The sequence below is a fragment of the Molothrus ater genome, chromosome 5 (assembly GCF_012460135.2).
Source record: "Molothrus ater isolate BHLD 08-10-18 breed brown headed cowbird chromosome 5, BPBGC_Mater_1.1, whole genome shotgun sequence".
Classification (NCBI taxonomy): domain Eukaryota; kingdom Metazoa; phylum Chordata; class Aves; order Passeriformes; family Icteridae; genus Molothrus; species Molothrus ater.
In genome coordinates, this window is record NC_050482.2 from 12,975,264 (window position 1) to 12,987,890 (window position 12,627).

The following is a 12,627-nucleotide window of genomic DNA, read 5'->3' on the forward strand; positions in this document are numbered from 1 at the left end:
TGTCAGGCATGGCACAGGCTGCCCAGAGAAGTGGCTGAGTCACCATCCCTGGAGGTGTTAGAAGGATGTGTAGATGTGGTGCTTAGGGACATGGTTTAGTGGTTGGCTTGGCAGTGCTGAGTTAACAGTTGGACTTGATGTTAAAGGTCTTTTCCAACCTTATTGGTTCATATGATTCTAAGAATTGCCAGCTTGGTCTGTTTGGAACAAGGTTCCTTAGGTGCCACACTCTTGTTCTCAGAGCTTGGGAACAGCGGTTTGCATTTTTTGGTTTGCAGATAAAGCAAGAGTGCGTATTGCTCTGTGGTCCTGCTTCATTCATTGCTCCAGGACCTGTTCCAAGGGCTCTGTTATCCCCATAGGTGGGATGGGGAGATCTCTTAGTTTGTGTTACTTGCAAAGTGCTGTTCAGTGTGATGTGCTAAATATTAAAAATAACATCAATGTTTGCTTTAGAATCTAGGTATTTAGTGGAAGAATTTGGTTTATGATTTTATGTAAAGCCCACATGGCTTGAAAAGTCTAACATCAGAGTTCTTTGTTGACATTATCTTTATTGAAGCATGGATCTTTAGCTTGGTTCACCATAAAGTGAAGCATTTGATTTATGATAATAGACAGTTCAGGGCTATAGGGGCATTATAACGTTGCTGGTGTAGATACAACTTTATCAGAAGATACAAACATGACCCGCAATAGAAACAAACACCAAAGAGAACACAATGAAACATTCACTGCTTACAAATCACTTCATTACTACAGACACCAAATGGCAGTTACTGTAAGTAAATCAGTTTCAGAGAACTGACTACATTTAGACAGGGAATTGGGAATTTCTGTTTGGGGCTTAATCCACAAATCCTTAGTAGAAAAAAGTTTAATGTCAAGCATTCTTTTTTTTATCCACAAAACAATGCTAACCAACAGACATATCAAAGAATAAGACCGAAGGATATCAACGCCTTTACAACTACTTTTGCAATTTTCTTCTGGATTAGGTACTTAGATGATTTTTTAAAATACATTTTGTAAGAAGGTAAATAGCCCAAAAAATCAGCAGCAAAAATATTACAACAACAAAACAAGTAAATACAGTGCCAATGTGTCATGTTGTAGAAGAGAATACGAAGTGGACAAACAATGATAACTTAATCATTTAAAATGACACAGAGCTGAAATACAGTGCACTTAAATAACTATGTGACAAAGAATGTTAAATTCTGTACTTAGTATGTAGGTTTTTATAAACATAAAATCTGAAAAGTCTTTGTGCTTAAACTTTTTTTCCTGTTAAACAGAATTAGATGCTTACTTCCAATACTGCCACTGTAACAGATATTACAACAGATCACAATTTTCACAGACACATCAACATTAAAACATTTACCTATGAGAAAATAAGTCACTTCTCATTAGTTCACAGTGCGAAAAAGTGGTGTATACTCTGTCTTGAAAAAGGCTTTCAGTTATTCATCAAGCCAGTTGCGGAAAAGTCCTGATACCAGATGCAGTGCTAGATTTAAAGAATGGAAAGCAACACATCACATGTTGGGAGGAAAAAAAAATAAATTTCTCATTTCTTCATGGATATCGTCTAAGTGACCTTCGTCTTCTGTTGTAGAAATGCCTGAGCCCATGTTGCCGTGAAAAATTCATCATGTAATTTTGTTTGCGAGTGCTGTCAAAGGGTGAAAGAAGAGAAGTGTGTCAGTTTCTTTCACATGTAGTGTAAATTCTTTTCTAGCAGTGAGCTAGTGGTACTGATTCTTCTTTGTCCTTGCACAACTTTTCAAGTCTGTGCAAACTGGTGTGAAGCACACCCTTTGTTAAACTGCAAAGGTACAAGGCAATTGAGAATCTGTCCCACTTGGCTTTCATTTACAGTAAATTATCTTAGGGAAAGGTTAAGAGCTTTCAGCTAATGAAAACTGGTGCTGCCTAGGGCCAGATTCACTAAAACTTCACTTCATAACATTTCTCTATGGGGGTTTTATACTGCAGTTATCCTTCTCTCTTTGATCATTAACTGCTTTATCTTGAGAACAGAGGAAAAGCTTTATCTTCTTCTTTTACCTTAGAGAAAGTGAAGTACAATACTTTTATTCAGATTAATGTTTCCTTCCCCTATGCACCCTCTTCCAAAATGAAACAAAGGTCTGGGAAATAAGCATCATCATGTCTGGCAGGAGACCAAGCAAGAGAGCCCAACTGCAGCTGAATTTAAGAAGGCACACTTGTTTGGAAGACCTACCTGGAGTACAAGGCCCATCCCACCTAGTGTAAATTTCTACTTCTCCCACTGAGGGAAGAAGGAACCATGAGAGGGCAGATCTGTAAAGTGAAGACCTGCAGTCAACAAATCTCCCATTTGTGGCTTCAAGGAATGTTTTTACAAGTGAGTTTTGTCTGTGAGTAACAAGTGAATACTCATAATGTAGTAAGTAATACTTTCTTCTCTAGTGCATAAGCTTATTTTTAGTGAATATGGCCCTTAGGAAAAAGGAGTAATGGTATGCTTTGCAAAATACCTGGTTTCCCACAACTACAACCAACTTTTACTGTAGTATGCTAATTTAACCTAAAAAATGTGTCTAACAAAATGATGCCCTTTTCATGAGCTAATCTTGAACACAATTGACTAAATTGATTAATAGTTGTCATGTCAAAATCTAGATTGTAAACCTCTAAGTAAATCCAAGTAATTTCCTGACTAGTTTTCCAAGGCTTTGCAATTTTTTATTTTTTTCCCCCCACTGGAATGTACATACAAGAATGAAATAAAGACCAGCTCTTGGTGATAATGAAAGAAAACAGATGTACACTTTGCTCAACTTTTGGCACTGTCACAGTAAGGTAGTGCTCTAGATCATCTGGCAATTGAGAGAGGGGTTAATGTTGGCTTATTCAAGTAAAAAGGAAAGGTCTGTGCTGATTTGTAAGTTTTGTGTGAGGGATTGATAGTGGTGAGTTTATGTAACTTTAAAGCCACTTGGTAGCTCAAGTGCAAAGCAGGACTGAACATCAGTTTTCATTCTGGTCCTTAAGTCCTCAGGGTGGAAGGTCACCGTGGCTCCAATGCCAGCTATCTCACTGATGAAGGCAGGAGGAAAATTAGGACCCCAAACCCACTCCTGAGAGTGGCTGCCATTGGTCATGAAGCTTGAAGAAGTTCTTAATTTTCCCTTGCCTTTAATTCCCATTGCCTGGAAAGTGTGTGGTTCCTCAGACAGAAGGCTTCACGGCCACATCCCACCTCTCAGGAGAGCATGCTGAGCCTGAGGTGAGGATAGAGCCCCTATCTGCTGGGAGAAGGCTGCTCTGCAGCCAAAACACACCAGATGGCCCTGGGAGAAAGCACAGCCCAACTCTGAGCAGCTTTGCTCTTTGCTCTGGGTACATGGGACCAAACAGAGCCTGCCAAAGTGTTTGGCTGAAAAAATTGCTTTTCTGGACCTGGTTAAATTTAGGAGTGAGCTTCGTTTTGCTAGCCTCAGCTTGGACAAGACTTAGACAGATGGGGCACCTGCTGTGCTGCAGTCCTTGTCCCAGGAGCCTTTTCTGTCCTGTCTTTGGTCTGCCTATGTCCAGCAAAAGTTCAGCAGAGATGTTCAGGACTGGTTTTGGACACTGCTATGTGCACCTGGCCTCTATTTCACTTCAAATGACCAACCATTTTGTATCAGGCCTTAAAGGGACGATGAAGATGTTTAAAACAATGAACAAAGAAAAAAAAAGGAAAAGAAAGAATTGAAAAAAAGGAACAAAAAATGCTTACCTAGTAATGTAGAAGGGATCTACTTTTTTTTAATGAATATAATTGTGTTCCATTGGAAGATGATCAAGATGTTAGAAAGAAGCATGTATTCATGTCTTACACTGAGTACTATAGCAGTGCAATGTGTGAAAAATAAGAGAAGTCTAAATTCTCAGGAACTCAATGTGATTTTTTTAACTTGCATTAAGGTAGTTCAAACTTGTTCTCACTGACATGAGACAGACTTTCCAACTACTAGTTGGATGCCACAGAAGAACCTTGATGCCTGCTGTAGAAATACTATGATTTTCACTCTTTCCATGGGTAAATATGTATACCCTATGCATTACAGTATTGTATCATATTGCACCACAAAATCAGAGTAGGTGAGGTTGTCAGAATCAGTGGCAACTTGAAGACACTTTGTGAGTTTGTACTGGACTGGTCAGCACCTGCTGAGCTTTCTGTCTTTTCTGTGCATTCACTGAACCATCAGTCAGTCAGACAAGTTCAGATCCAAAGTAATTATCTGTGTATTACTGATGGAGCACAAAGCAAAAAAAAAAAAAAACCAAAACAATTAGCAGGAGTGACTGCTGTACAAACTGTTTGAGAGTTTTGAGTGCACTACTGAAAAATTAATAGAAGATAATACTGCTTGAATTTATGTAGGAAACCCTAAAAAATGTTCCAAGGAAGTACCTGGAGTTGTGCTAGTTGGATGAAAGCAATATGCAGCCAATGCAGAAAAGCAAAGACAAAACTATCTAGGGCATGTTGAAAAAAACACCTACAATAAAACAATTTATGAGAAGGAGTCTCTCTGGACTAAAGTCTCTTAGTGTTTAGTAGAGCATTATGTTTATTGCATGTTTCCTAAACTACAATTTGAACTACAAGGCAGCAATTTAAAGTTTATGAAAATGGACCAAAGCCAAACTGAGTGCAAAATATGCAGTACACAACCCCAGTAAATACTAATGTCTTTCCTTATTTGTGTGTTTTTAATTGATGTGGCACAAAACAGGAACAAAATAGAAACAAAAAAAATTGAATAACAAAATTAAACATGAAAAAAGCCTTAGAACACAGCAAAAGTATGTCCCTCAAGACTAGGTTTGGAGTAAATTTTGATGCTGAGTTACAAATGCTTTGTTAGGCAGGTACTGTAATGGAAAAAGTCACGTGCTCTGACTGAGGGCTCATATCGATGGCAAATATCCTTTGGCTTTGGTGGAGTCAACACTTGAACCCTGAGCTCAGTAGCTATACTGGTGAGTGGTATCCATTAACTGCAGCAGCACAAAGCAGCTGGGTTATGTGAATAACAGCACTGCCTGGGGACTCTGGTTCTCTGTCCAAGGGGCAGGTTTGGCCATGGCAGATTGACTGGCATACACTGCCTGACTGCAGCTGCATCTCTGCGGTCATTTATTGCAAAAAAAAGTGGGAATTGCCCCTTGGCTGCTCATACAATGCTCTGGGGGCCCTCCATTGGCAGGTCTCACTGTACCCTATCTGAAGCAGATGGAGAAGTCCCATTGCAGCCTTGGTGAAATTCCCACTGCACATTATTCCCACTGGCACAATCTACTGAACAATTTCTGCTAAGTTTAACTTCCCCAATGCTCACTGAGGAAGCAGTGCAGGATCAGGGCCCTCAAGAGCTAAGTGGCACATCTCAGAGTATAAATGATTTTCCACCAACCCATCATTGACACAACTTTGTGAAAGAGCTGTAGCTGTAACAGAAACATACATTTAATACTGATTCAGGGAAAGTACTTACCTTATTCTAGTGTAAAACCAATGACAGCAAACAATGAAATACAACACAAGTTAGAAAATGCCTTTCAATGCATGCAGCACTGTGATTAGTCATAAAACCCTGATGAGGTTTAGAGGCAATATAGGACTTTTCATCTCTTTTGAAAATAAAAATTGAACAAATTATTTCCTCAGCTTTCAAATCAATGTTTAGATTTTTATTTTCTATAAAATTCAGCATGCACTTTTTAGAAACATAATAGAAATGTCATAGAAGCACAAACCGCATCATATTAAATTTGGCAAAAATGTTGTGAATATTCAGATAGTCACCTAATGTTTGAACTACTTATGTTCTTTATCATAAATTTGTTGATACTTAATTTAAACGCATTTTTCAAATCTTTGCTTTTTACTAAAAAAAAGGAAGCTGATGAAAATGCTTTTCCACGTGAACACTTGTTAAATCTAGAATATACAATTTGTATTTAACTTCTGGTTAAATCTAGAATATACAATTTGTATTTAATTATTCCAAAATAAGGATAAACATTCTTTGCATCAAATGCAACATAACTTCTCACTAAATCATTTGTGCCAAAAATGTGAGAATATCTCAACAATGAAGAGCATGGAGTGATGGCTATGGAGGGATTCATTCTGTTATCTATCAGTTAACCATAAAATAGTAGGTGGGGATAACATTTCTTGCATTCCTTGCACAACTTATATTCCTTTGGATCACATTACAAGTTTTGGGGTAAAGAAAACAATCTCAGACCCTTAGTGTTCATCTTATAACTATCCTTTATTTCTCAGTACCTTTGACTTTTAATTAAGTTAATGAGATGTCTCTAAGGGCCTGCCCTATACACAAAGAAATGGCAGTTGTGTAATGCACATGCAAGGAGGTGTGAGGTGTGTGTGCAGTGGGCAGGCTGAGAGCTGTGCTTCCAGAGAAAAACAATGTGCAAATGAAATGCAGAATCGGACATGGGCTCTTCTTAGGGCAGAAGTACAGGGGCATAGAAAAACTCTTTCTTAAGCCTGGGATAAAATACTTTCTTATTCTAAGAAGAGCCACATGGAACACATGAGAGTTGGGCCCAAAGCTTTCTTTACAAATGGAGAGAAAAAACGCTGCACTAATGAGGAATAATCAGCACTGGATTATAAAAGGGACTGGACAACTTAACAACTTGCATCCTCTCCCCACCACAGGACAGACATTGACTGTTGTTAAGTTGGCAAGTTCAATTTAATGTATAACATTGTCAACACAGATATTTGGTTTCACCTGTTTAAAAGAGGTGCTCAATTTAAGTTCATTTGCAGCTGCATCACAATCTTAAAAATATTGCTTTTTATTGAGTAATTCAAAGAGTTCATTCAGAAGTGGAATGATTTAAAGTAAGATGCAAAAGCATCCATCTTTGGTCTTTTATATCACTGCCAGGTATTTTGCATGCATGTATAATCTGCAGGTTGATCTTTTTCCCCACAGCAATTTTCTTAGGGGCAAAAAGGAATCAAAGAAATGGCATCCTGAAGGCATGTTTGCTGGTGAGAGGATGGTGGCCCTTGATTCAGAAATTGGTTGAACTGAACAGTGCCATGACCCTGGCTGTGCTTCAGCTGTAGCAGTATCTGCACTATGACTTGGCAGCTAGGCCTGGGACAGAACTGATTGCAAGCCTTTGGATTGCTGAGAAGAGTTGGGCCATGGAGGCAGACATTCACAGATATGCCCCTGGGGTGAGCACTCTAGGGAGGAGCAGGGACATCCCCTCTTTTGGATGGGAAATGAAATCAAGAAAATCCTTATTTTCTTTGCCTTCCTACAGATCAGCTCTGCCTGCTGGAGGTGCTTTCCCTGCAGCCCTTAGCCTGCTCAAGGAGAGCATGGCTCACTTGCCTGGGGGCTGAGGAAAAGCTGGCACAGCATCTAGCTGTGCACCTGGGGGTGCAGGCAGCCAGGCCAACACACAGGCTGGGAAAATGAGACCTCTGTCACCCCACAGGGTAGGGAAGAAAACACAAGAAGAGATGTGTGGAAAGCCAGGAATTTATCTATGTCCCAAACCACACCTCCTAGTGTAGGTTGGCTCCTTGCTCCAACACCTCACAGGCTGAGGCTTGCCTGTTGCGTCAACGTGGGTACACAGATCACAAAGATGAAAATCTAGGACTGAAACCAGAGCCAGTGAGGATAATTTTGATGGCTCTGGAGAGGTGTATGGGGTGTCACCCAGGTGGGTGGTGGAATGCAGGATTGTAAGAGGACTGAATACAGACTGTGTTGGACGTTGACCATCGATGGGTTCTTATCTAGAGATGTTCCTTCTGAGACCAGGCCAGAGTTCCAACAGAAATTACTTCCAATTTAGGAGGCACAGGTATTTCCTAAAGTATCCCAGCTTTGGGATGAATAAGCCAGACAGAAGCCTACTGACTCTCCAATAGAATGACTTCTGACTTCTCCCTATAGAATTAATGGGAAGAGACAAACCGTGGTGAATGGCTCAAGCTCAGGCTGTGCCTCTCTGCAGCCCTGGTGTGGCTATTGCCCACAGAGCTCTCCCCTGGCAATCTTGGTGGGAAGGGAGAGCACCCAGAGGACTCTGCCTCCTTCTCTCTTGCTGCAGAGCTGCCTGGGAAAGGGGGGTTGTTCTTCCCAGAAGCAGGCAGTGCTTCTGTACCCTTCCTTGGAAAATAAAGGAATATTAAGAATGGAAGCCAAGTCCTATCCCTAGTAGTCACAGTGTGATTCCTGGTAGCCCTGGTGTGTGCAGGATCATCTAGGGTGAGTACTAACAGATACTGATCCAGGTTCCTTGCTGATACCCTGAAGCACTTCATGGAGGTGACTGTCTTCATCATTTAACAGGTGAAGAAACTGAAGTGCTGGGGGTAAAGTGATCAGTATGAGGTGACCAAGTGAAATAGCAGAGCTACAGAAGAACCCAGGTGAGAGTATTTATTGATAAGGAAGTTGCAGGTTACTTGCAAATAAATTTGTGGAGGCCTAAAGAATAGTTGATGAATTACAATGTGCAGATAGAACTTAAGCAAAACAGAGGAGTTAAATGCAGCTGTCAGGTCTAAGCACATGCCAGTATAGGAACCAGATGCACCATGGCATGGAATTCTGCACTTCCTGAGAGCAGTATGTCTCATGTGTTGCAGTTAGCAGGGACTGGAACTCTACATCTGGCCTTTGGGAAATAAGGTGTCATAGCACTGTGTTTCACAGGACTTGGTAAGGGAGAAATCAGTCCAGTTTGGTCTGTCTGTGGATTGTACCAGATGTCACTTGAACAGGGTGGAAATCCTCTGCCTCTAGCCTGATATTTACAGCAATTTTCAGAAGCCCTTAAAGCTCTTTAACAGGACTAAAATAATAAAAGGGAGGAGACCTGTGTGCCCACCTGTTTCCTTCTCTTGGCAAGATGGGATTACTTGCTATGTCCATTCTAGTATAACATATCTCACATGACTTGTTGTTATCACTCAACTTGTGTGTTAAGTCTACAGACTGGCAGATCTCATTGTCAGAGAAGTTCTCCACATTTCAGCCTCAGAATAACTTTTTAAAGATCTGTTTTATTCCTACTAATGGCCCCTAATTCAGTGCTTGGATTGATTGGTAACATTATACTTTATTTTTTCTCTTACATGTTTTTTTCCACTCATTTTATTTTTAACTGCAAGGTGGAAAGACTTGTGAATATTTCAGAATGACCAGTTCCCCTTTCAATGGTTTCCTAAACATGGTGACCTTCCTGCAGGCTCATACTCTTCCATATCTTTCCTGATGCAGCATCATACAGCCATTGATTGACTAAACCAGGAATTATATTAATTTCTCTCCTCTGTTCCTTCCAGTTTTAAGCTTAATGTTATGGAAGCAGAGCCCAGCAAGGTGTGTAAAAGCAGTGGAGGGTGTACAGTTACTCAGTGTTGGGACCAGTTTGGTTTGGGGTTGATATGAGTGCCATGCAAGCTGGTGCTTCTTGGTGGAAAGGAGAACAGGACTAACTACCAATCAGACAATTCACTTTTCTACTGTTAAAAAACATTACTTGCAGTGCCTCTGCGAATTCAGAAACCTCATAGCTATAATTACACAGTCTAGAGGTTATCTAAGCCTTATTTCTCCAATGCTTGTTTTTAAATTGTTCAATAAAAAGAATGTTTGAACCTATCTATATGGAGCAGGCTCGCCGCTCTTTGCCAACCACTGCCAGCGATGAGTTCCTGCCCGGGAAGCCACTAGCACTTCACTTCTACTGGAACTAAATTGTTAGAGAAAAAGCAGGTCATCTCTTCGTGGTGCAACACAGGAAAAACGGGTTAGCTGCCAGCGAAACCCGTCTCAAGAATGGGAGAATCAGGAGGGTGCAGACTTGGCAAAATCTTGACAAGGGGATGAATATAGAGCTCGGACCATAGGAACCTGATATAGTGAACCCTGTTTCTGAACAGTATCCTTCTTACTAAAAAAAGGAAATGAATAAGGCATTAGTTGCTAACACAAATTTTTAAGAGGCACAACAACATTACTTTGTGCAATGAACAATACAGAAGAATCTTTTTTATCTTTGAAAGGATATAGATCAGCCTTAAATGGCAGCACAGTGTTGAACAAGATATCCTTTCTTATGTCCCAGCACAATCATTTTTTAATAGTCATTGCTGCATTACAGGACCACAGCAATACTTGGAGGTGATAAAGCCCCACTTTCCCTCCTGCATTTTTTCACGATTTTTTCCACACACCCCCCTGCTGTGACACTTACTTTGTGTCCATCTTAACTACTGACTGTTGCAGTCAGGGCAGAGCATCAGGAAAGATAGGATTTTAAAGGTTTCCCTTTCAGAAAGGATTCCCTGGGCCACAATGGTTCTTAATGAGCTTAATACTCATGTCATGCTGGAGAAAGTTCAGTGCTTTCTGAGGTGGGGTGGGATGAGGTGAAGCTGATACTCACAGGACGACTTCTACGTGGTCCAAAGCCCACTGATCATGACCTGTTCCGTTGTGACGGGGCTGCCACCAGCGCAGTAAGACTCCTTTCATTCGTGCCTCCCTGTCACACAAACACAAGAGCCTGTCAGAGCTCCAGACTACTGGTGCTCTGCATATCCCTACCTATCCCCCAACAGGAACTGAGAGCAAAGTCAAATTGTATCTATGTCACTGAACATCAACATATTGTATGTGTAAAACACTTAATAGGTAAAAATGCGCACAGGTAGGGAGGATTTTTTCTCCTAATCTTCAAAACAAGTATTCTTTCTGTTTTTTTTTTAAGTGCATTGATAAACACTAGCCTGGAATTTCTTAATCAGCCTTCCTCTTAAGTCTTCTTCATTGTTTACCCTCTCATCAACCTTTTTTCTTCAACAGTGATGCAAAGATAGGTTATTTTTAGCAGAAATGTAACTTGTGCACTTAGAGGTAATGAAATGTGACTGGGTACTCACAAGGGAACGTTATAAGACACTCTTTGGGCTTGTATAAAGTCCTTTGGCTGATGCTGTGCAATTACTTGCCATGTAATTCCATTATTTACACTGTATTGGAGGAGCACTGCCTTATCTACAGTGTTAGGATCACTCAGATTGGTATTGCAACTGTCTGTTTGTGAAATACTTCCAATTTGCAAAACAAACATGATTTTGCTGTAAAACACAGAGAGAAAAAATATTTTCAATATGCAAAATTATTCAACCAGGAACAATAGTATTTTTAGGTTTATTGCAAAACTTGTAGCATTTTCAAGAATCATTACTTTAACATGCAAAATAAACTGTTCTCACATCTTTAAAACACAGCTCCCCTTTCAAAATAATAGTTTGCTATGTATAATATATTGTTGCAGGCAGGATCCAATTTTGCAATATATCTGCACAAAACTGAGATGGATAAAAATGCAAACATGTAAATGAGTGTATGAAAAGTTTAAGAAGGACAAATAAAGGTTGAATATAAGAAAGTGCCTAAATATATATATCATATTCTACCCAGGTGTTCAAGTAAGAAGAGAAGAGCCTGATTTATATCTGGCCCATTGGCCAATTCATCCTGTTTCTAATCTTGCTTTGGACAACTCAATATAAACCAGTTGTGAAAGCTGTCACTCTGCTAAGAGCCAGCACAGGCTGTTTACATTTGTTTTTCCATGGCCAAAGAGGCTCAATAGATGAAAAACATACTCCTGTTCATTGCCAGGTGAATATAATTCTATTTGACAACTGAAATGAGAAAATGACCCTGTAATTGCTAAATAACATCTTTAGTCATAACCATTTGTGGAGGCACATACAAACATGGGATTTGTCTTATCAGATCAGGCACTGGTCCAGGCAGTCTGGTGTCCAGTCTTTGCCAACAGCTTCATTGTCAGTGTTGGCTTACATAGACAGTGCTCTGTTGGGCATGATGAAAACATCTGACCTTTTCATCTGACATCCTCACTCTCCATCTCCCAAATCAAAATCACAAAGCATTTTGCCAACCCTAGTGTTTTCTGCCAGCCACATCCAACTGCATGGCACTGCCAGGTCAGTCCATCCTCATCTGTACTGGCCCACATGGCTGCACATCCATGTGAAGAGTTTCCTTTCTCATGAATTGTTAAAAGAGCTGTTTAGGCTCAAACTATTACCTTGCTCGGGTGAGATCCAGAGGCTTGGTCACAGCTTGTCTTATTTGACATCCGTTAAAGTAGAGCGAATCTCCATGGGCATAGGGTGCCAGCTGTCCACATCCATTCCCTATCACTCCCCCCTGAATGGTTTCCCAGTTTATTTCAGTGACTCTTTCAGACTCAAAATTATCTTTAATATAACTTGGCAGATCATGGCTAAAAACAGAGCAGTCATCACCTAAAAATGACACAATGAAGTTGTAAAATATGCAAAAAATAGAAAGAATGGAGAAAATTGAGTTACAGGTCATTGTAATTCTTTTCAAGGTTGTGACTCAATATTCAGTGTGAGGGCAGCCTGAATATATTTCAGCAGATCCATTAATAATGTGCACATTGATATACAGCAGTCATTTTTACAAAATTGAGGCTGAGTCTAATTTTTACAGCAGT

General features: G+C 40.1%; 1 protein-coding gene across 2 annotated transcripts in view; it reads right to left on the bottom strand.

The window, feature by feature from the left end:
- Positions 1 to 534: 534 nt before the first annotated feature.
- The window catches only part of RELN (reelin), a 284,743-nt gene continuing 272,650 nt past the window's right edge, over positions 535 to 12,627 (bottom strand). The window contains exons 61-65 of one of the 2 annotated variants that reach the window (XM_054514804.1): positions 12,193 to 12,412; positions 11,009 to 11,206; positions 10,513 to 10,611; positions 5,544 to 5,679; positions 1,593 to 1,678 (exon numbers count right to left, since the gene is read on the bottom strand). In XM_054514804.1, coding sequence (XP_054370779.1) covers positions 5,550 to 5,679; positions 10,513 to 10,611; positions 11,009 to 11,206; positions 12,193 to 12,412 — 647 coding nt within the window. In that variant the 3' untranslated portion in view covers positions 1,593 to 1,678; positions 5,544 to 5,549. Of the gene's footprint in view, positions 1,679 to 5,543; positions 5,680 to 10,512; positions 10,612 to 11,008; positions 11,207 to 12,192; positions 12,413 to 12,627 lie in introns of both variants that reach the window. The other variant, XM_036400286.2, reaches the window with a different exon arrangement.